The sequence below is a fragment of the Cygnus atratus genome, chromosome 20 (assembly GCF_013377495.2).
Source record: "Cygnus atratus isolate AKBS03 ecotype Queensland, Australia chromosome 20, CAtr_DNAZoo_HiC_assembly, whole genome shotgun sequence".
Lineage (NCBI taxonomy): Eukaryota > Metazoa > Chordata > Aves > Anseriformes > Anatidae > Cygnus > Cygnus atratus.
The window spans coordinates 11013160-11036203 of record NC_066381.1 but is presented as its reverse complement, the minus strand read 5'-3'; the positions used below and the strand labels follow the sequence as shown (position 1 = coordinate 11036203).

The following is a 23044-nucleotide window of genomic DNA, read 5'->3' as shown; positions in this document are numbered from 1 at the left end:
AATACTATACTGAGAAGGGTTCTTTAAAATGGTATCAAAAATTAGGAAATAATACATTACTAAGTGTAAATTCATGTTAAAATACCTGTGTTTAGTTATAAGCACCTGTTTAAATGATTTACTGATACATTCCATAGAGCTCTCTGATTCTGTCCAATTCCTATAAACTTCTTTATGAAAGTCACAGACTTAGGCTTTCTACAGCCCCTGGCTGAGTGTAGAACGGCCAACCACTGATCTGATCAGTAAGAGTTCCTTCAGGATTCTGTTTTTGCATTTTAACATTGCCTTCAAGATTGCAAAAACTGCTCACTGTGATCTATTGCCCTTATCACTGAGCATTTGCAGGAATAAAAACTGCAGCACCCTGTACAGGAAGGAAGGGATGCTTGTAACATCAGGAATTAGTCACAGCTCTGCCTGCACGCACTGCAGGTTATGTAATGCAGTAGCAGGACATCAGCTACACACCCTCCCACCCTGAAAGAAAAAGTGGGGACCTTTAGGGATTCCCCTTTTGTCCACTGTCCATGTGTAGTCTTACTCTGCTATTTTGCATACATAGCCCTGGAGTATAAAATGCTTGTGCCTCACAGGAGGGGTGCAGAGCAGGAGAGATTAAAGGGAAGCAACTTCCATAGAGAAGACCATCTCCTTGCAGATTTGGAAAAACCTCTCACAAAAACACGGTAAGACAACACTGTGTAATTGTTCAACTGACTATTCATTTACTGCAGCTTCCAAAGGGAAACAATTGTATGGCAAACTATTTTTTCCTTACTAGGAGCAAAGTGTTGGAATCAGTTTTCCTCTCATTTCCAAGCTATCCTGCTGTTCTGAAAACTTCATCCCCCTTCCAGCTGTCTTTAAAGGTTTGTGCATGTAACATTTAACATTATAAATGTTCTTTGAACATTTGTTCCTCATTCGAACATCTGTTGTGAAAGCGTAACAAGCAAGCAAGTTATTGCTCTAATTGCCAATGAATGGAAAATGACTCTTCCTTCTCTTTTATTTTTTCTTTCTTACTCTTTCCCTCTTTTCTCTCTTTCTCCTCTCTCTTTTTTCTCTTGCACGGTTTTCTTTTACTCTTCTGTCCTTTCTTTTCCTCTTTCTCTCTTTTCCTCCCTATTTTCTATATTCTATATTATTTTTCTTCCCTTTCCTTTACTTTCTTACTTCCCCTCTTTCCCCACTTTCTTTCTCTCTACTTCTCCTTTCCTTCTCTCTTCATTTATGCATGCTGTGCAATAATATACAGTATGCTTTATAATAATAAGCACTCACATTGCATCATTTTTTATTTCACGGTAGCGGTCTAGATTTGTTCCTACTTTGTAACTGTTAAGAAATGCTTATTACACACTATTTCTTTTACTGGTGTTAACAGACAAGTTTTAACACATTACAGCTCCTCCACAGATAGTTGCATTCATTTCTTTTCCTGTGTGATTTTACAGCAGACAGCATCCTTGTAGACTAGTATATGACTGTTACGTTATGCATACAAACTTTGAGGCTAATTCTGCTTTACCTAGCAATTTTCTAGTTTGCTCTCTTTCTCCTTGTCACACAAGTTTGCTATATTTGTCCTGGCACAAGAATATCCTTTACAGTCAGAAATTAGTAGAAAATCTATGTTAAAATGAATAACAATAAAATCTAACATTTATATAAGAATTATATACAATCTATATTCAAATATACGCTATGTATATATATATTACAAAATACAGAATTTGGGATCTCACAATTCCATTTGGCTCAGGCAACTGAATATATTGCAAATGCTCTGGTTTAATAACAAAGCATTATTTTTTTTCTGATGAGAATCATTATAATGTGAATAAAAGAGCACAATTTTACATCCCTTTTCCTTGCAAAAGTATAATGATGAGAATTAACGAAAAAATTAGTAACACTTAACAAACTATTGAAAAACAAAGAACTTAAAAAATACAAGTTTCAAAGTGTCTTTTTTGGAGAAGTTGAGCCTGCATGTGTTTTTCAGAGATACAGATATTGGCTATTTATGCAACCAGGAGACATTTGAAATACCCTTCCCTGTAGTTTAGAATAAAGCATGGTTGCAGCATTACTAAAATTAACATTTCTCCTTGTCAGTGTATCATTACTCTAAGAGTCAAGTAATTTTCATTTTTAAACACAGGAAGTTAATTAGATCAAATCTGTTAGTCTGCTGAGTTTCTGCATCCTTTTAAAGGGAGTTACCTTCTTAGTCAAAAACTGACCTTGTTTTTTTTTCCTCCTCTCTGAAGTGTTCCAACATCACTCAAAACAAGATTTCAGCCCTGTGAAGTACAATTGTAAATAAAGTATACAAAATGCTGTGCCCATGGCAGTTTGCATTCAAACCTCATGCTGCTAAGAACCAGTCCTCCAAAGAGAAGGATATCAATAATAACGTGGAGAAAGATATGAAGATCCATGGGTAAGATCTTTGTCCTTTAATGGTTTCATAGTTTCTCTTTTGTTTGAAAAGTAAAGATATTAACTAACATGGGGATCTGGAGAAACTAGTAGTGTGTTTCCACGGCAGTAATTTTAACAAAAGAACAGTTGTCCCTGGGGGTCACTGGGTGGTGTTGACTTAGTAAGGTACATTTCAGCTATTGTGTCTAAGTTATACAATTATTGAGGAAACAAATCGTCATGGTTTATCTTTCATACTTCTAAATTTATTTAGTGTGCTCTAATGGTTACATGTATGCTAGGACTTAAGAGGCATATGCATACAATAAAAATTAGCAAAGTATTTAAGTTGATGTAGTATTTCTGTGATACAATTCATACATGGTACTGTATAAAATAAATTGTACATGCATATTAAATTTCCCAGTTTTCAGTCTTCTGCTTATTTCAGTTCTCTAATGCATATAGTTTATTTCTCTGCCTGTCCCCTACCCTTTACTACCATTGCTGAAAGCAATCCATGTTCAAATGTGAAGATAAGTGAAACCAACTTATTTTGGAAGTGAAAATGGGTGATCACATACTCTTGTCTAGATAAAACCTATAACATATAACTCTCTGAATTAAGGGGTTTGGAGGTCATGGGCTGGATGTCTCTTGGGTGTTTATGAACACCTTCTGAAATTTGGATACCAGTATCCAAATTCAAAAACGGGAGTGCAGAAAGTCAGAGTTAATATTGAAAACAAGGGAAATTAATATAAAATAATACTATTTGCTTAATGAGCTGGAGACTTGAGCTTTCTGAAATTTTCAGAAATTTTCTCTGAAGCTTTCACCCTCTTTGTTTAATTCCTGTGAGTATTTTCTGGTCAGATCATGATTGTACAGATGTCCTCTGCTTAGCTTACAGCAATGTTACTCAACCTTTACCATTCTGGGCCCTCTCCATTGCTTTCCTTCCCACATAGAGATGTGGAAAGGGTGTTTGTTGTTTTACTATTGACTTCTAGTCCACTCCATCCTTCATGCTGCTGAGAATGTTTGGCTTATTGACTCAGTGCCACTTTCAGAGACAACTCTGAGCATCAATTTACTGATGCTACAGGATAACCTAACAAATAAAAACTAAGTATGTTACCTTATACTGAATTGTCTTTGTCTCTTTTAAAGCTTAGTGAAAGATGATGCCAAATTGCACGATCTAATCAAGAAGCAGAAAGAGAAGCCGCCTATCGTAACTTCAGCAGAGGTCAGTGGTGGGAGAGAGCTGTGTTTAGCTTCATTGACTGATACTGACAGTTCACACAGGTTGTATTTACTGCTCAAAACTTCTCAAAGGTCTCATACAAGGAGTCACTGTGGTTACAGGAGGTTAGGACTGCTGTGAGGTCTTTGGATGAAAGATCTTTTCTGAATAAAAAGATGCTTTGGTAAGCCTTAAAGGAAGGAGATACCAAGGACCTGGACTGGAGTGCCAAACTCCTTTATTTGCCTTTACACCTAAAACCTAGCCTTTAGTAACAAACATGTCCTTTCTCTAATTTTGTTTGAATCACTGTTTTCCTGAGACTATGACTGCTATGTTAAGAGGCCTTAATGAAATTAAAAAGGTGTTTGCAGTGGCAAATATTGTTTGGTTAGTAGAAAAATACTTAACATTTTGGCTATTTCATATCAAACTGTGGATCAGATCAATAGTTTTGTAATCAAATGAACGTACTCATGTTGGAAAAGATCACATTTCTGCCTAGTTCATTGTATTTAATTTTTAGCATCCAATGGTCAAATAAAAATAAAAATCAAGCCTTAAGATATTCGATAGGTCTGAAGACAGTGTGTATTTTTATCTTTTCTTTGGCCAGAAACCCCCAGAAAATGGTATCAAAGCTTCAAACCAAATATCAAGATGTCCAAGACATCTCAAAGTAAGAAACTTGGAAAATGGATCCAGCTTTCTTGACACACTACACCTGACAGCAAAGGAGGTAAGATGCAGAAACCTGAGCAGTGATTTTTCATACCTTTGAAAAGATCCATAGCGCAACATTGCTTTTAACATTTGATTGTTTTCCAGGTTATCAATTGCCGCACCAAAGCATGCCAAGGGGCACTCATGACCCCAAAGGGCTTGGTGAGGGGCACTAGAGATGGGCCAGTTCCTCTGGCAGAGCTTTTACCTCAGGCAATAGACTTTGTCAAGCAGTACTACACTTCATTTAAAGAGTAAGCCAACTTTATCCTCATTTCTGGTATAAAAATCCTCTACCTAACTACCTACCTGTGTGTGAGACTAGGCTGCTTGATTTCTTCACAGCTATTGGCAGCTATTCCACTACATAGTATGCATTCCAAAACTGGATATGCATTATTACAAAAGGCAAACAGAACTATTACTGCACATCATATGCTCTGTCTGCCAATCTCAGTTCTGGGAAATACAGGCGTGGACACTTTACAGCACATTCCTCAGCCCTATCTCTTCTGAGTGTTGCATTATAGCACATCATAACAAGCAGCTTGGTTTGGACTCTTTCAAAATGTTACCTTCTGTTTTCTTAACATTGGATGCTAATGGGATTAGCTCCTACTCATACTAGTCTTAGACATATAGATAACGTGGATAATGCTTTTGGTTTGTGCTGTTCCAAGCATCTTTTCTCTGTGTTCTTTTATTGTATGTTCTGTCTCTCAAGGCTTTGGCCACAGGGTGGAAGAACACTGTCTTGCTTCTCAACCTTGCTTTGTGCTATCGTCAACATAAGCTTACTGAGCATGCTGAGAGAGATGCTCTAGCTTCAGAATAGATTTGTGTTTTTGCAAATATGGAGATGGTGCAGAGAGATGTCGCAGGAAAAGCTGGAACATCTGGTTTAGGTCCAAGAATTTGCAGTGACAAAGTTTTCAAGTGACAAGCTTTCAAATCACAATTCAGTGTTTGCTCATTTCATTATAAAACTGTATTGAATTTTCAAAGGGACTCAGCCACATAATGGCTTCTTCTTTAGACGCTTTGATCTCTTCTACAAGGCTTTCTACCAGACAAATCTTTCTGAAAATCCCCATCTTACACACAGGCTGTGCTCACGTGCCAGAGTGTTGCATTTGCACATCTCTGTGTTTCTGCCCATGGCTGTTTGATCACATTGATTTACACTATCTTATATGCTTGCCCTTGATCTTTCATCTTGTTGAAAATGTGAAAACTCTCAGACAGTGCAGGCTATTTTCATTCTGTCTGTAGGCCAACAAAACAATTTTTGTCTGTTCTGTGATAAATATTTCCAGATGTTTTGACTTCATTCTCTATTATCAAACGAAAGAATTTTAGAGTTGGTTTCCCTGACAAAGGAACTGCTCAGCACTTCCTTTTTGGTATCAACTTACTTTGCTCAGAAGACCTATGTCCCTGTGAAAATAGAACTTTGAGAGTGCAGTCACTGTACTTACACTTTTAGGCTGAAGCTAAGCTGTTCTCTAATTTTTGTTTGTGTTTTGACACTTTTTACCAAGCTAATCTAGAAATTTTAAATTTAAACTGAAAATTTGCACAGAAAAACTTTTGATCAATCCATGTACATACTGGGTGGTGAAAGGACAGTGTTGTTACTGAAGTTTCTAGTATGTTACTTTCATTAGGCTAGTAAGCTCTGTCATTTGCACTCAGTAAGGCCAGTTCCTAAATTATGAAGCCAAGAAAAAATATCCTGGTTAGACTTCAATAAGAGTCATATGTACTTAAGTCATACTTTTAGGGTCTTTTTTGGTAAAAATCTCAGACCCTGGACTATTGCAGTAGATAACAGCTATGCTTTGGGGACAAAAGTGTGGTGCAGTAGAGGACATAGGGAGCAGATGATGGTAACTTTTCACACCTGAAACACAGTGAAATTGCTGACTTTTTGAGGTAATGGATGCTTTCATAAATGATAGAGTATTTTTTGTCTACTTGATTCATATACAGACAGTGTAGATTTATAACAAGGACAGATTTCTCAGTGTATGTCCAAACTTGCCATATCTCAACCAACGTAGATACCCATCCCCTCCCTGGAAATGGGCTCTACCTACATCCAGGCAGATAAAATCATCAGTGAAAATGGAAGTCTCTTGCAAAAGGATGGCTTGTACTCTAAAGCTTTCTGGCTTCAGCAATGCCTGGGCTCTTCTTCACCCAGAACATAAGGAGAGTCTGCAGTTTAAATTAGTTTTCTAAGTAATGATATTCTTATTGTTTCTTTTCATGACTGTTTCCTGTTCAACAGGTCAAAAATAGAAGAACACCTGGCCCGACTGGAAGCAGTGACCAAAGAAATAGAAACAACAGGAACCTACCATCTGACACAGGATGAACTGATCTTTGCTGCCAAACAGGCCTGGAGGAATGCTCCGAGATGTATTGGGAGAATCCAGTGGTCCAATCTACAGGTAACCTATGAGTCTAGAAATTAAGGCCCAAATAGCTGTCTGCTGTAAATCAGAATGTCCTTTACTTTGGTAAAATTTGCCAGTTGCTTCAGCTAAGGACTGTTCCCTCCTGTACATATTGTAAAATCAACATTTTTTTGTACTTCTCTACTCCATACTTGCATAAAAGCCTGTGTAGGAATGCTAGTTAGGAACCAATTAAGTCATGGAACCATGTGCATGTCTTGGACCTTGAAGGATTATTATGTGTGAAAATAGTACATATAAGTACATATAAGAAGAATAAAAATAAACTTTCCCTAGTGGAGCTACAAGTAAATTGAGAAATTGTTCATTTTTCATGTTTTACTTAATCTTTTCCTTTTTCCTTTTTTTCCTTTTTTCCTTTTTTCCTTTTTTCCTTAAAGTGTTTTACTTAATCTTTACTTTCTGTAGCTGTGTTAGAAAAATAATAAGCTTACATTACTCTTTCAAAATCATTTTTTTCTTCACCTTTATTTGGGAAACATGTAGGTATTTGATGCACGTGACTGTAAAACAGCCAAGGAAATGTTTGAGCATATCTGTCGTCATGTTCAGTATGCAACAAACAATGGAAACATAAGGTATGCCTCTATTTAATTTGAATTTTAAATAATGAGTATCACTTCCAGGTCTGAATTCAAAACTCCACAATAGGCCTGAAATGATCTATCTAAATATTTTGACAACGTGTCTCTACTCTTAAGTCTTCTGGTATTCACATGTTCCTCCCATATGTACCATCAACTATTTTGAAAGTTATAGCTTTTATGGCTGAAATTGCAAAAACTTTCATAATCCTGGGGAAAAAAGATGATTTGAAGATTTGGGGAGGTGGGTGGAAAGAATGGATGACTCTATTTCTACTGATGTTTATTTTAGAAATATAAAATAATTTCAGCTGGCAACAATTTATGTCTTAATAATTAGAATGTGTTTGATGTGCTGCTCTTATGTAACGGGATTTGATCATCTCTCTGGGCAGGTCAGCCATCACTATCTTCCCACAGAGGACTGATGGGAAACATGATTTCCGTGTTTGGAACAGCCAGCTGATCCGATACGCTGGATATCAAATGCCAGATGGGTCTATCCTGGGAGACCCTGCAAGTGTGGAGTTCACAAAGGTATAGTTCCAAATACAGAATCGTAACTGTTTTCCATCTTGCCTAACCTATCTGTGTTTCATTTATTTTTCTTGCATGTTTATGCAGAATGGGAGGGAAGCTTGGGTGTAAGAAGCAAATGGGGTATCCAGCCCCACAGGTTCTAGGTGCAGGCTGAAGCAATAATTTCTAACTTTCCAATAAAATACTCCCCTCTATCTCAGAACAAGGAGAGCTAAAGCTCCCCGTAAGTGAGTTACACAATCTTTACTTGAACAACATGTCTTGGTGCTGTTTGAATGGAAAAGACATCCTTTACCACTGAGAATTTACCTCAGAGGGTTCACATTCTTTTTTCTTCAAGTCTGGGGGCGGAGGGACTTCAGAAAATGAAACCCACTTTCTTTACTTACAGTTGTGCATTGAGCTTGGGTGGAAGCCGAAATATGGCCGCTTTGATGTAGTTCCACTCATTCTCCAAGCGAACGGCCAAGATCCAGAAATATTTGAATTCCCTCCAGAAATTATCCTTGAAGTGCCAATGGAGCATCCAAAGTAAGCACACCAGATTTAGATAATTGCATTTTTGCCTCTGCCTCGCCTTGGCAAGTTATTAACTTTTGCTTGTGGCAGTCATTTTATGAGTTCTTTGTTAGGATGAAATTATGGTAAATTGTCCTAAAAGATAAAATGCCTGTTAGAACAATGAAATTAGATTTAAATTAAGGAAGCCAATAGCATTTCTGTTGGAAATCTTTTTTTTTCTAATCTCTATTTCACTCATATCCCAAAATAAAAAAACGTAGCTTCTTATGCCAGTGTAATACATATGTGAAACATGGTTGCACTCATAACATAATGCTTTATTGCCTTTTTCTCTTTGTTTCTTTCTTCATCTTTGCATTGGGAGTGGCCTGCAGATAGCAGAACTCTATTATACTGTTCTGCAGTCTCTTTAGCAGGCAATTCCCAGTTACCACATTGTAAATGAAAACTATCCTACAAGCTTTTGCAGATGGGTCATTCTCCCTACAGATAGTACTCTTTCACTTCTTGGACTTTCTGCTTGCTGCCTAAAGGAGGAAAAGATACATAAAGTAATAAATCAAAATGCTTGTTTAACAGGTATGAGTGGTTTAAGGAGTTAGATCTGAAGTGGTACGCGCTGCCTGCTGTTGCCAACATGCTCCTTGAGGTGGGAGGCCTGGAATTTACTGCATGTCCTTTCAATGGCTGGTACATGGGGACAGAGATTGGAGTGCGAGACTTCTGTGATGTGCAGCGGTACAATATCCTGAAGGTAATCTTCTGAAGTAGAAGGATTGTGTTGATCTGAGAAGAAGATGGACTCAGTGGGTGAAATGTTTCTGAAAAAAGAGGCGCTATCAGCGTTTACTGGGATGAGTGTTGTATTTACTTCCCACTAACATGTCAGTGCTAATTTGACAGTCTCCTGACTGTTAAGGGCATCTTTAATTGCTGTCAGGATTATGACTGCCAGATTGCATGATTGCTTTTGCACTGTTCTGCTGTATCTGTTCCAAATACCTATCCAGAAAGGTGAAACCACACCTGTAAAAAATACAGAAATTGCTGTCCTAAAGCAATTTTCTTCCCCGTTTTTAACCTGAATACTGCTGATTCAGGACTTCTGGTCTTTAACTGTACATTTCTCAGAGATGTATTTGTTAGTTCCAGTCTGCTGTTGATAAGGCAGTGGGGTCCTAGTTGTTAGCTGCAGGTCTTGGACATCTTGCCACTACAAATTAATGATGATGACTTACAACCAGATGCTGCTACTTTTTAACCATTTAGTCCCAGAGAGCCCTCCCTCCACTTCCCCAAACTGGTATAGCTTCAAGAACCATAACTTTAATACAAGCTTACCTCTAGTATCAAGTGTGTACTACCATCGCTTTTGCTGGCATAGGATTGACTCGTCCCCCTTCTGTAATATTCTTTTCTGCATATTAATGTGATGAGGTGGAGAAATTATGAGGTCCAAGTCTAGCATAGTAAGTTTGTTTTTCCATTTTCTCTCTCTTTTTCACTTGTAGGAGGTAGGAAGAAGAATGGGACTGGAAACAAACAAACTTTCATCACTATGGAAAGACCGAGCTGTTGTAGAGATAAATGTGGCTGTGCTTTATAGCTTCCAAGTAAGTCAATGAGTCTGGTATCTGGAGAGACATTGAATAGTGTGTATCTCTTTTTCCTTTCACTTACAACAGCTTTATACAAATATATTGCCAGTGTACACTCAGTGTAAGGGAGGTTATCAGTGTAATTCCAATTGAGTCATTCTTCATCTACACCTGGAAAAGCAAAGGAAACCATATTTCCTGTTGTTTCCAGAAAAAAATCTCAGGTGGAAGCAAAAGGGAGAGAAAAAGAAAAGGAAGTAAAGGGCAAGATTGTTCACCCTTATAGCACAGATGTCTAAGTGTCAAAATCTATGTAAAGCCACTGGATTAATTTATTTCATTTGCACTTACAGTTTATTTAAGATATCACAATAATATGAAAGACAGGAAAAATGAATCAAAGGCTTTTCATTCTCCCAGTGCTGGGGAGGTAGAAAGCTGATGTAAAAAAAATATTAAATAAATAAAAGGGACTTAGTAAGAGTCCTTTGTCCAAGGTCCACCTAGATCTTTATGTAATAGTTGCCAATACTAACTATTTCCCAGCACTGTATAAAGTCCTTGAAATATTAACCAAAGCAAAAAGAGTACTCTATGTCAGGAACAAAATCAGAATGGGCTTTTTAATATATCTGTCTTTTTGCAATTATTCTAGAAACAAAACGTTACTATCATGGATCACCACTCAGCTGCTGAATCCTTCATGAAATATATGCAGAATGAGTACCGTGTGCGAGGAGGCTGCCCAGCTGACTGGGTGTGGATTGTACCTCCTATGTCAGGGAGCATAACTCCCGTGTTCCACCAGGAGATGTTGAACTACGTCCTCACTCCCTTCTTTTACTACCAGGTACGCATTGTCAAAAAAAATAGAAATAAAGGTTCTATTAGATAACTTCAGCAGTTCAGATGCTAATATGAAGCATGGAAAAGTCTGAATAAAAAGCCCCTGTTCCTCATACCACTCTTAGTCATGGTATATGCAAATGAAAGTTCACTAGAAAGATTCATAAAATAGCAGGAAATTTCTATTATACTGTGGAAGGTAATGTTAGTTTTGTTGAATTCCTAAGCAGCGAGTAAAATGCAATTTACTGCTAGAGACTGATCCAGTATTTGTACAGACAGTGAATTATATATACAGATTCTGTCAAGTCTGTCTCTTTCAAAGATACAGAAACTGTATATTTGTTGTTTTGCATTTTACCTGTAAATTAATTTCCTTTCTCTTTTCCCTTTTCCCTTTTCCCTTTTCCCTTTCCCTTGCCCGTTCCTTTCCTAGGTGGATGCATGGAAAACACACATCTGGCATGATGAGTCCCGGAGGCCAAAGAAAAGAGAAATAAAATTGAGTGTCTTGGCAAAGTAAGTTGTTCATCTTCATGATTTTGTCCAACTATTCTTTTTTTTCCAGATGATTCTGTTACACATTTTTTGGATAATTATTACAGTAGGGACTACCTGAATTGTTTGAATCACAGACTTACGTCTCTACATTTAGGTAATACTCATATCTAAGGTTCTTATTCAGGGCTATCTATAGCGTATTGCCCCTAAACAAGCTTCCAAGCAAAAGCCATGCTCAATATGAGCCTTATCTAGGAAATTGCTTGGGAATCAATCTGAAGTACTATATAGGTATATCCAAGATGATATGTAATTTTTTTCTCAGGGCTGTACTCTTTGCATCTTCACTCATGCAAAAAGCAATGGCAATGAGGTCCAAGGTCACTGTGATCTATGCAACAGAGACTGGGAAATCTGAAACACTAGCCAACGATCTGTGCAGTTTGTTCAGCTGTGCCTTCAACACTAAGGTAAGAAAGTATAGAGCACTCACACCAAATGGAGGATGAAGTTTGCTTAGTTTTATTAGCTTCTGCAAGATTCTTCATTCTCTAAACCTGTATTTAGAATGTCTGCTAAAAGTAAGTTGGACTAGATTTTGATTTTTTATTCATATGGAATAATGCTTGTAAATTTGGTCACACCTGACAATCACAGAGATATCTAACGCTAGTTCTTATGTCTGCTAGCAATTTCTCATGAGCTTTATACCTTCCAGATTCTGTGCATGGATGAATACAACATCAGTGACCTGGAAAAAGAAACGCTTCTTTTAGTGGTTACTAGTACTTTTGGAAATGGAGATTCTCCAAATAATGGAAAGGTAATACTTGCCTCAGAAGCATATATGAGGCTCAACTCAAAGACCACTGAGATCAGCACTGAGGTGCTCATCTATTCTCCCTGGTCACCAGTGATAGGTTCTAAGGGAACAGTATGAAGCTGCATCAGGGGAAGTTCAGACTGAATATTGAGAAAAAGTTTTTCTCTGAGAGAGTGGTCGGGCACTGGAACAGGCTCCCCAGGGAAGTGATCATGGCATCAAGCGTCCCAGAGTTCAAGAATCATTTAGGCAACAGTCTTAGATGTATGGTTTACTTGTTAGGTAGCCCCTTTTGGAGTCAGGAGTTGGACTTGGTGATCCTTGTGCGTCCTTTCCAACTGAGGATATTTTGTGTTTCAAAGATAGCATTTCATTTTTCCCACGTACATGAGTAAGAAATGGATCAGGGACTCACTCTGTTTTAAATCAATCAAAGAGTGTTTTTCTAACCTTAAATATTTTACGAATTTTTATACAGACATTGAAGAACTCCTTGCTCACCCTGAAATTGCTGAGAAAGAAAATTAGGTAAAATATTTTGTTATTTGGTTTGCGTACAATTGAGTCCTTTTGCATTTCATTCAGCATAACATAGTGATCTTATTTGTATCTCATTCTGCAGATATGCCGTGTTTGGTTTGGGATCTACAATGTATCCTGAATTCTGTGCCTTTGCTCATGCCATTGACCGAAAACTGGCCCAGCTAGGGGCTTCACAGCTCACTCCAATAGGTGAAGGAGATGAACTCAATGGGCAAGAAGAAGCCTTTCGCACATGGGCAGTCAGTGCATTCAAGGTGACTATATAAAAGCTAATTTATGGATTAGTTCATTCAATCATTCATTTCCTTTATTCCAGTCTTCACTAGCATCCCAGAAAAATGGGGTATAATGAAGGAAAACAAACATGGATTTATATCTGAATTTTGAACTCCCCTCTCTTCTGCTGCTTGCCTAAGTTGAAGAGGAAACTGGGCCCCTTTTCTATTATTTTTTAATATTCACATAAAGTTCCATAAAGCCTTTGGGATAGGGGGATGTCCAGTATGAGTAGACCTCATAATTTTGCTAAGTAGATCATTTTTTATCTGTATTGGTGTAGAAGTGGAACCTTGTTGAACTTCTGTAACATCACTGAACTCAACAGACTGAATAAATAACAGTAGTGAGTGAAACTGGAATCTCCCCACTAGGATTAAATAAGAACATAACTAACACTAACTCCGCATTCTGGTGTCATTGTTATTATTGAAATAAAGATAACACCAGCAAACTGACAACAGTAAAAATATTTATTTACCATTAATAGTGATATTTTATTCTTTTTTTCTAGACTGCCTGTGACATTTTTAACATCCGTGGGAAAAACAGTATTCAGTTGCCTAAGATGTATACCTCAGATGAAATCTGGAATCCTAAGAAATACAGGATACTGCATGAGTCTCAAACCATGGACTTGGCTAAAGGTATTATCTGCGACCTTCCACTTCCTCTGTCAATTTTGCTTCAAATAGGTCTGAATTGTAAAGGCTGTCTGAGATTTATAATGGTCCCGCTACAGTGCTAGATGATAGAATTCATATAATGAAATACAGTGGTCAGAGAGAAAAAGACATTGATTTACACTGAATAAATCATTATGTCTTCCAGCGTAAACACATTAAAACACCAGAGCTAGCATACATTTTGACAATCCCAGAAGAACAAGAGCTGAGATGAACTACTTTAGTCAGGGACGGCGTACATAGAAGACACATGACTGACTAGAAGTATCTTGCATTCTAGGACAAGCACTGTTCAGTTCTTTTCTGTGTATTTTTTGAAGACATATTAAACAAACCTAATCACAAATTTTTTCTTGAGTCATATCTTCTTTTCTCAACAGCACTTACAGACATTCATGGAAAGGATATAATTCCCATGAAGCTGAAATTCAGACAGAATCTTCAGAGTTTAAAATCTAGGTATGATACCTCATTCTTCTTGATATTTCAATACATTTTACTAAAATCTTAAACAACTGAAATGCCTGGAAATAAGCATCTCCTCCCTGTAGTTATTAAGAAATGTATTTGAATTTTGTACTATCCTTAGTAGAAGTAAATCATTATCACCAGAGCACAACAATACCTAGGGACTTAGCTTCTATTTAGTTAGTAGCTGACTTCTCAGTGGAGTCCCTGGGAGTGCAGGGAACAAAATAACTTGGTGAAAATAGCCCTTTGATGCCTACTACATGCAGAAGGTCAGATGTGTGGTCCTTCTCCCTTGCTTGGTATGCTACATGCTGGGCAAATACTTACTTTGTTTAGGAAAAACTTGACCATTAGCAAAGGGAAAAAGAAAAAAAAAGAAGTTATAGTGCAAGAAGCTGCTGCTTTCAGTTGTACTACAAAGCAAACTGAAACAAGACAATATAATAGTGCCAATATCTGTCTTAAAAATAGCATCCATGAGTGGCTCTTCAACATCCTTCAGTAAGTCTCTTTTATCCCTGTTCTAAATAAAGTCGTCTTATAGGATGTACTCTGAGATGGTTTAAGATGTGAGCTATTCAGTTTTCAGTAAGCTACACTTCCTTCCATTGGCTGATTACAGGCACACTTACTCTATACTGGACAGATCAGGCAGCACTTCAGCATCTTATTTGTTCTGGTAGAATTACTTCACATCTCTAGACTGTTATTTAAGTCTCCATGAATTACTTAGTTGGTCTGATAATTCGGTAATGAACACAAGTAAGCCCTTGGCAATTGTCAGTTCTGATTTATTCTTTTTCTGTGTAATTCAAGGGAAATCCTGTCAACGTAACCAAGATCTATCTGATCTCTTTTTTCTATATCTAGTCGTGTTACCATTCTAGTTAAGCTTTCCTGTGAGACTAATCAGGAAGTGCGCTACCTGCCCGGAGAACATATTGGGATTTTCCCAGGCAACCAGCCAGAATTAGTCCATGGCCTCATTGCACATGTTAAGGATGCCCCTCCAGCTGATCAGACTATCAGACTTGAAACCTGCACTGAAGGTATGCTGGTTCCCTTCAGATAAAGTAACAGAAAATATTTGACATTTTTTTCTAAAACTTCTTAGAATTTTTATAGGCTGAATTTGATTCTGTTATCCTCTTCTTAAGTTTCAGTAGGTTTTTGTTGATGGTTTTAGGTATACTTCTAATTCTAGATTCTGCTTTTACATTCTCATGCAGTCCATGGTAACCTTGTCAATGTTGACAGAGTTATCTTAGGCTGACACTGTTTGTAATTCAGTTCCTAAATTGGCTATCAACTGCCATTAAATTAGTCAACAGAGTTTGCTTATTGTTGTTACATATCAGTGTTCTAAAATAGATTTATATCTCATGACCATTTTTTCCATCTGAATAGCCACAATCTGTGAAATCATGGGATTCTGAGACACATATAGATGATTTCCATTTTTCTTTTGTTTAAATGTGGTGTTTTGTTATCATATGGTTTTATACATTAGATTATCCAATTACAAAAAGCTTGAAACCTCACATTAACCTATTTTCAGTAAGGTCCTGTGGTCAAGACCTGTGTGCAACCTAATCTGAAGTCATATTTTAAAGGATACTGTTTTGCAAAGCTCTACAGCTGTCAAATGCCTTGGGAATTGCCAAGTGATCTTTTATTTCCCTTATTTCCAGGTGGCTACTGGACAAGTGACAAAAAGATTCCAGCCTGCACACTCTCCCAAGCTTTGACATATTTGCTTGATATCACTACTCCACCCTCCCAACAACTGCTAAGAAAGATTTCCCAGCTGGTAACAGCAGAAGGAGACAAACAGAGACTGGAAGTTCTATGTCATGTAAGTTAGGACTGGAGTTATGCTAAAAGTACTGTATGCTGGGCCATCCAGTGCCCTTTTACTATATAGTGGAAACTAGAAATTTTTGTAGTGGTGGTGCTTGATTGTCATCCCTCTGTTACATGTTCTGTGTGCTTATAAAACCAACCACAGTGAGAGAAATGATGGTCTTGTGGCTCAACTCAGGCGTGGGAATTGAGAGAGATTTCCTGTGTGGTTGTGGGTGGGTCATTTTGTCTGCCTGTTTCGCTTGGCAGCCTCATGATGGTTTCTGATGGTACACCAGTAAAAAAATCTTTCAGTTAAAAAAAATCAGTTTACAGGTGGAGAGGTTGTAGGGGAGCTCTTAGATATTTTTGTCACAGAATTTGGTACCATGAAAGTAAGAGGGATGTCACTTTAAGTAACCAAAGACTCATAGGTGTGGTAGGTGCTTGCTTCTCCTAGTGGGTTAAACAAGAACTCAGTAGGTATCAGGACCTGAGCCTACACAACTTGGTGTATATCCCATAGCAGACGACTGAGAAACAGATTCTGCTTGAGTTTATACATCCTCTCTGAGAGCTTATATGTTAGAAAAATTATAGTGGGTATTTCTGTTTACAAAAATTAAACAACTTTTTAGGAAACCCCAGTCTAGGCAAAGTTTTGAGAATTCTCTGTTGATTTGCTGTTTACTGCTTATTTAATTGAATGTAAAGCAGGAATCTTACTTTAAAAGTTACGTTTCAAACATCCTTGCTCTCCTGAACCCAAAATGACCTGGTAACATTGTAATGGTCGCCTTTGGCTTTTAGAACACAGAAGAATACAATAAATGGAAGTTTTACAACAGCCCAAACATCCTGGAGGTCCTGGAAGAGTTTCCTTCTGCTGAAGTCTCAACAGCTTTCTTGTTGACTCAGCTGCCATTTCTGAAACCCAGGTACTATTCCGTCAGTTCTTCCTGTGACATGACACCCAGAGAGATTCATCTGACAGTTGCAGTAGTCAATTACAGGACAAGAGGTAATAAATTCTTGTTTTAATTTCTCTCGTAATTTAAGTGATATTTAGTCTGTATTGTGGTTCAGGAAAAACTGTGTATGCTATATGGCATGAAGCATATCTGTAACAGAACGTTTATATTGTGATACATGCAGAAAACTACATAGCAGTACAGACATTCATACCGTATCAGGATATGTTAAAGTACTGTGTACCATCAGTGTATCCTTGTTTTATACATGATTACTAGATAGTTTTAAAGTATAAATCATTTTAAGTATAAACTGCTTTTTGAAAAACAGCTTTTGAATACTTACTTACAGATTTTCCTTTCCTCTGATTAGATGGACAAGGGCCTTTGCATCATGGAGTTTGCAGCACATGGCTGAATAAAATAAGTCTCAATGAAGTAGTGCCATGTTTTGTGCGCAGGTGAGTGTATGGCAGAAGAAAACAAACAAACAAACAAAAAAACACCAATTCTTATTTAAGCTTCTTAAGTATTTTCTTTTCAATGTTTGCATATGATTTTCAAGTAACTGCTGATTACATGTTGGAATATCTGAGTTTGTGAGGAGAGAGAACCTCTGTCTTCCAGAGATGAGGCCCTTTACCATGTCTTATGTTGAGTAAAATCATAAATCATTAGAAAATTCTGAAAATGTGACACTATTCCAACTAGACAGGTTGGAGACAAGGGAGGGGACAAAGGAAGGAGGTGATCATGTACTTTTTTCTACCACATATTTCAACTATACCTTGTGGCTTTGGGTAAGGGCTTAAGACAACTGGTGTTTCCACAAAATCATTGATAGTTACTCTCCTACATCACTGCGTACTTATCGGTGTTAATATTTATCGTATACCTGAAAAAATAGTCTGATTCTTCACTGTTTCAAGATAAGTTTATCCTCATATATTTAAGCATAATAAGAGAAGATTCAGAACACCAGAGATGATCACTAGGTATCATTCTGTCAGCTTTGTAGGAATAGTTTTATTCTGAGTTTTACTTTACTTATTTAACATATTTTTGCATGTTAGTGGCAATGGATTCCAGCTCCCAAAGGAGCCAACCAAGCCCTGCATTCTGATCGGCCCAGGAACAGGAATTGCTCCATTCAGAAGTTTCTGGCAGCAACGTCTCTATGACTTGGAAAAGAAAGGTACTTACAGGGATTGCCACATGGGGGAGGTCAGAACTCATGCAGCCACAAGGGACATCTCTAGTCCTCCAAACAAAATCTCTGCACATCAGCTAAGTAAACCATGTAGAGATTTGTCATCCCAAGACTGATTAAACACTGCACTGGAACAGCTAATAATTCTATCCCACTTGAGACCATTCTGGTGGTCTTGAGCTTTTCGGTCACTCAGAGGGAACAGCCTATGTGTGTCCTGGTAAATACTGTATATTCAGCGACTGCCCTGCTCTCACAAAGGGGCTACAATGCAGAGAAGAAAGCTTAGGCCTGTCTGTATTAGCCTGTTTGGGGAACGTGCTTCAATAGGTATTTCCACATAGTTCTTCAAAGATTCACGTAGATTCAATCCTACTGCAGACCCTAAAATCATAATCTGTCAGGCGCACACACACACACACACACTCCTTCTCAGATGTTCAGTGAGAAAGGCTAATTAGAAATAACAGTTGCATTGCCTCACTAGTTGCTGTGACAACAGGGCCCTCTGTGGGGATGGTAATAGGAAATAATAAGCCTTACTAGGAAAGACAAAAAAACCTTTCCAATGTTGGTTTCAGGGATCAAAGGTGGTGACATGACATTATTGTTTGGCTGCCGACAGCCAGACATGGATCATATCTACAGAGAAGAAATAGAAGAAATGAAGAGGAAAGGAGTTCTGACAGAAGTTTTTACAGCTTACTCCAGGCAACCTGGCCAAGCTAAAGTAAGGCTAGTTCCTTTGTTCTTTAAGGGTTGGCTTCTTTGGGAATGGTCCCTCAAGTTAAGATTTGGGCTTGATTTAGCAATTTTCTTTTTTAAAACAAAAAACAACAATAACAAAATAAACTGTTAGCGTTTTGCTTCAGTGTATTGTGATCAAGTGACAAAGGCCCCATTCCTTCAAAACAATCTCACTATTTGCTTCTGTAGGAGCAAGATGTATTTTTAAAACCCTCACTGCCATATCAATAGGTGTAATAGACATATAATTAAACCTTTGAGTGCAAACAGTCTTTGAAACTAGATGTTGGAACATTTTTGGAAACCTTAAATTTTGCAGGTTATGATTAGCCCATGAGTTAGAAACGAGTTGACTCCAGTCATTTGTCACCGTTTCAATGACACAGTGACCCTGGAAATTACTTCTGTTTATAAGAAATCTTGATTGGAGAAGAGAACAGTCCTCCTACCCTGGCAAGTTAGGAATCTTTGGCAGTGATAATTAGTTCTAAGTAAAAGAGTCTTAATCTGCTCTAGTTTAATCAAGAGATAAGTCCAGCCTTCAAATCTGGGGCTTGTAAAGACAGCACGAAGACATTTTTCTTCTCCTTTGCTGTGGTACAGTACCTGGAGTAGTTAGGGCATTTTGAACCTTACTCTGCTGTGTAGGCCCAAATTGAATTTAGAAAAGCCAATAGCCAAAGTAGCATCAAAAAGACCTTGTCTGATGATCCTTTTTTCTTTTCCTAAGGTCTATGTTCAAGACATTCTCCAAAACAAGTTGGAAGCCAAAGTGTGCAATCTCTTGCATAAAGAGGGTGGACATCTGTATGTCTGTGGAGATGTACGCATGGCCAGGGATGTTGCTCAGACTTTGAAGGGGATACTTGTAAAAAAACTGAACCTCACGGAGCAGCAGGCAGAAGAGTATTTCTTCGAGCTAAAGGTATGCTGTGATGTACAAGGGATTCTTTCCATTCAGACAGTGCTCTAGTGTGGGTTACAGAAGACTTCAAAGTTACACTCAAGATCTTACAGGCTGCAATGAGCTTCTTTTCAACAACATGCGAAAGAAAATAGCTTAAGTGATCAGCTTAGTTTAACCACCATTATTTAAAATGCATAGCTTCTCCTTGGTTAGGTTGTATGAATGATATGTCATATTCCTCTCTCTTATGCCTACCATTTTGCCCAGTGTCTGTTTTTGGACCCTGGACATGAGCTTTGCAGTGTGTCTGGAACATCAAAAGTTTGAGACTTTATTGTATCAAAGGAGGAATGTGAGTTTAAGAAATTGATGGGGCAGTTGCTGAAAGCAGAGTGCCTGAGTATGCTGGCTTTTTAGGACCATTTTGTTAGCAGAACTTGTCCTGAAGCATGTGTGTCTGAGATTCGGATAGATTCCTTTTATTGACAGCAAAAGTCCACCATCACAGAGATGGTCATAATGCAAAAAAATTTTTAGTTACTCAACTGTTACATAAAGAGATGCTAGCAGGATTTAATTCACCTCTTGGTGTTTTGTTTTTGTTTTTATTTTTGCAGAGCCAAAAACGTTACCATGAAGATATATTTGGGGCTGTGTTCCCACATGAAGTCAAAAGAGATGTAAGAGCTTTGCAACCCATCAGTCCAAGCACGAATCAACAGACATTTTAAACCATATTTGCACATTTGATGTTATTTTCAAAGATCAAGGGGTCAAATTCTCTTCCTTATTCATGTCAAAAAACACACATATCTGATTGTAGGATTTGACTTCTAAATCTTAGCCTTAAGTAAGAAAAATATGAAATATAACTTTTTTTGCTATTTATTCTGGGACTTCTTTTAATTGTCTGAATAGTGAAGATGCAAATTATTTTTTTAATTCTGTCTAGGCTAGTACACATCTACTGTCTTTTGTAAATACAAAAAAATATAAAACCTGCTCATGAGGAAAATTTAGTTTTTTACTATGAACTAGAAGTAATGTTTTTTTTGTTTGTTTGTTTTTTTAATGGACTATTTATCTGTGTGGATTTATTTATATCGTTTTACTGTTTTATGTTCACTTTAAAGCAAGAAAATGAACAGTTGTGTCACTTGGAAATATCTAGTGACACCTCTTGTTGAATCTGAAGCAGTACTTGCAAATGTGGTAATAATATAATGGCTTATAAGTGGAAATATCTTCTGCATACACTTCAGATGTATACACATGAAGAGGCACCAGTTTTGATTTCTGCTTTATGTGATTCAGATGTATCAACTTGAATTGTCATTGTTACAGGGCCTGTGGCAGTGAGATTCAGAAAATTCAAAAGCACTTTGTACATTTGAATTCTATGCTCTGACTTACTTGATTTGTTTGCAATAAAAGATACCTTTATGTTGAGACAAACAAGTTGGTGTAGTTTAAATGTACTTCTTTGTGCTATTGCCTTCAGCCTGAAAAAGTGGGTGTAGGTAAGTTCTTGGGTTCCATTAGAGTGGGTTTGAGCTCCAGCCAGCACTCCCTCCATACGCACAGAGCCTGTCTCTGTGACTTATACACCAAAGACTAGTTACATATTTTTGTTACTGCCTGGAAAGAGTGAATCTGTCCCTAGTGAGATTGGCTTGTGAACTAAAGAATATAAAATAACAATTAGAGCAATGTATTTTGCCGTAGTTATATTTTGACTTTGTCTCTTTCTATGCCTTGCAGTTATGTCACAACTTATAGTTCTTTCTCTAAAATTACCAGGGTTTTATGATGATATTAAAAAGCTAAAGGTGAGATTTTCCTGTCATGCTTTGCCTCCAGGAGCTAGAATCTGATGGAGCTGACACTCAGAAGTCAACAATGTCATGTACATACAGTGTTTCACGTGTACTTCAGGACAGCCTTAAACATAAGATGAAAAATACAGCATAATTGAAAGAATGTGGACAGTGATGGCAGAGAACAGGAAGTATCAGACAGCAGATACACAGAGTAAAGGACAGAGGAGGTTCATAGCAAGTATGGGGTCCTGATGGGCACCTAGTATGCACTGTGAGTGTTATTTCATATTTCGTTTAACAAATGTTCTCTGATACTACAGTTTTGGGGTGGGATGGAAGTAGAAAAGGCAATTTCACTTTCCATTAAGAAAGTTCTCAATAAGCCCAGGGCTCACTGAGTGCTGGAGTTCAAACACCACAAAGGCAGGAAACAGAAGTTCTGCATTTTAAAAGTCTGATGTGTTCCTTGCTGTTTTGGGAGGTACATTACAGCACAACCCATTTTTCACGCACATAACAAAATAGGTAAATTTTCTTGCCAGGATCCTTTCTTTACATCTCACGTTATTCTTCTACGTAATCACTTACTTTTAAGTATTACCATAATACTTTACAAATGCTTGCCCATATTTCACTTTCATTTGGAGAGAGGGAAATTCACATAAACCTCTGACAGGTCAGAGCAAGAGACCCAAGTGTTTGTGTATTGGTTCTGAAATTGCATGACTTTCCATTGACACATTCTAAGTTGATGAAGCAAGTTTTACTTGGGGACTTTTTCATCTTAATTCCACCATTGCAGAAATTTCCCCCTAACAGACAGGTTCTAAGGCAGTTAAGGGAAAGGATTAAAAATAAAAATAAAAAGAGAGATCTGTTTTAACTCTGTGAATTTATTTAAACTGGCCCCAATTGTAAGTTAACTTCAATTGCAGCACTGATTTGAAGCTGTGTATAATTGCCTTTTTTTTTTTTAAATAAATGGGGAATAAAGGAGGAAGATAAAGTGCAGATGTTAAGGTCAGTGGATAATTATTCTATTCCAACACAAGAACTGAAACTTCATTTAAGAAACCAGATACAAAATATATATTTTAAAATCCCAAAGATGATCAAAAAGCCTGCTCTGCAGTTATTAAAGTGTTCATTACAGCCCCAGTAACAGATTGAAGCACGTGCATTAGTTTAAGCACTTGAGTAATTCTGCTAGAAGCAGAGGAATTGTTCAAGGCTATAAGTTAGGGAGATGATTACGCATCTCACTGATTT

At 37.5% G+C, this 23044-nt stretch overlaps 1 protein-coding gene across 1 annotated transcript; it reads left to right on the top strand.

The window, feature by feature from the left end:
- Positions 1-783: 783 nt before the first annotated feature.
- On the top strand, positions 784-20770 carry NOS2 (nitric oxide synthase 2). The gene is made up of 27 exons (XM_035560889.1): positions 784-872; positions 2280-2452; positions 3607-3685; positions 4299-4421; positions 4511-4659; positions 6699-6861; positions 7375-7466; positions 7868-8009; positions 8404-8543; positions 9114-9288; positions 10046-10147; positions 10788-10982; positions 11415-11497; positions 11805-11949; positions 12198-12302; positions 12781-12830; positions 12925-13099; positions 13636-13768; positions 14188-14266; positions 15149-15327; positions 15970-16137; positions 16938-17141; positions 17465-17552; positions 18165-18286; positions 18883-19031; positions 19779-19973; positions 20573-20770. The coding sequence occupies exons 2-27, from the start codon at positions 2346-2348 to the stop codon at positions 20684-20686; spliced, it is 3456 nt and encodes a 1151-aa protein (XP_035416782.1). The 5' UTR covers positions 784-872; positions 2280-2345; the 3' UTR covers positions 20687-20770.
- The last annotated feature ends 2274 nt before the right edge of the window (positions 20771-23044 follow it).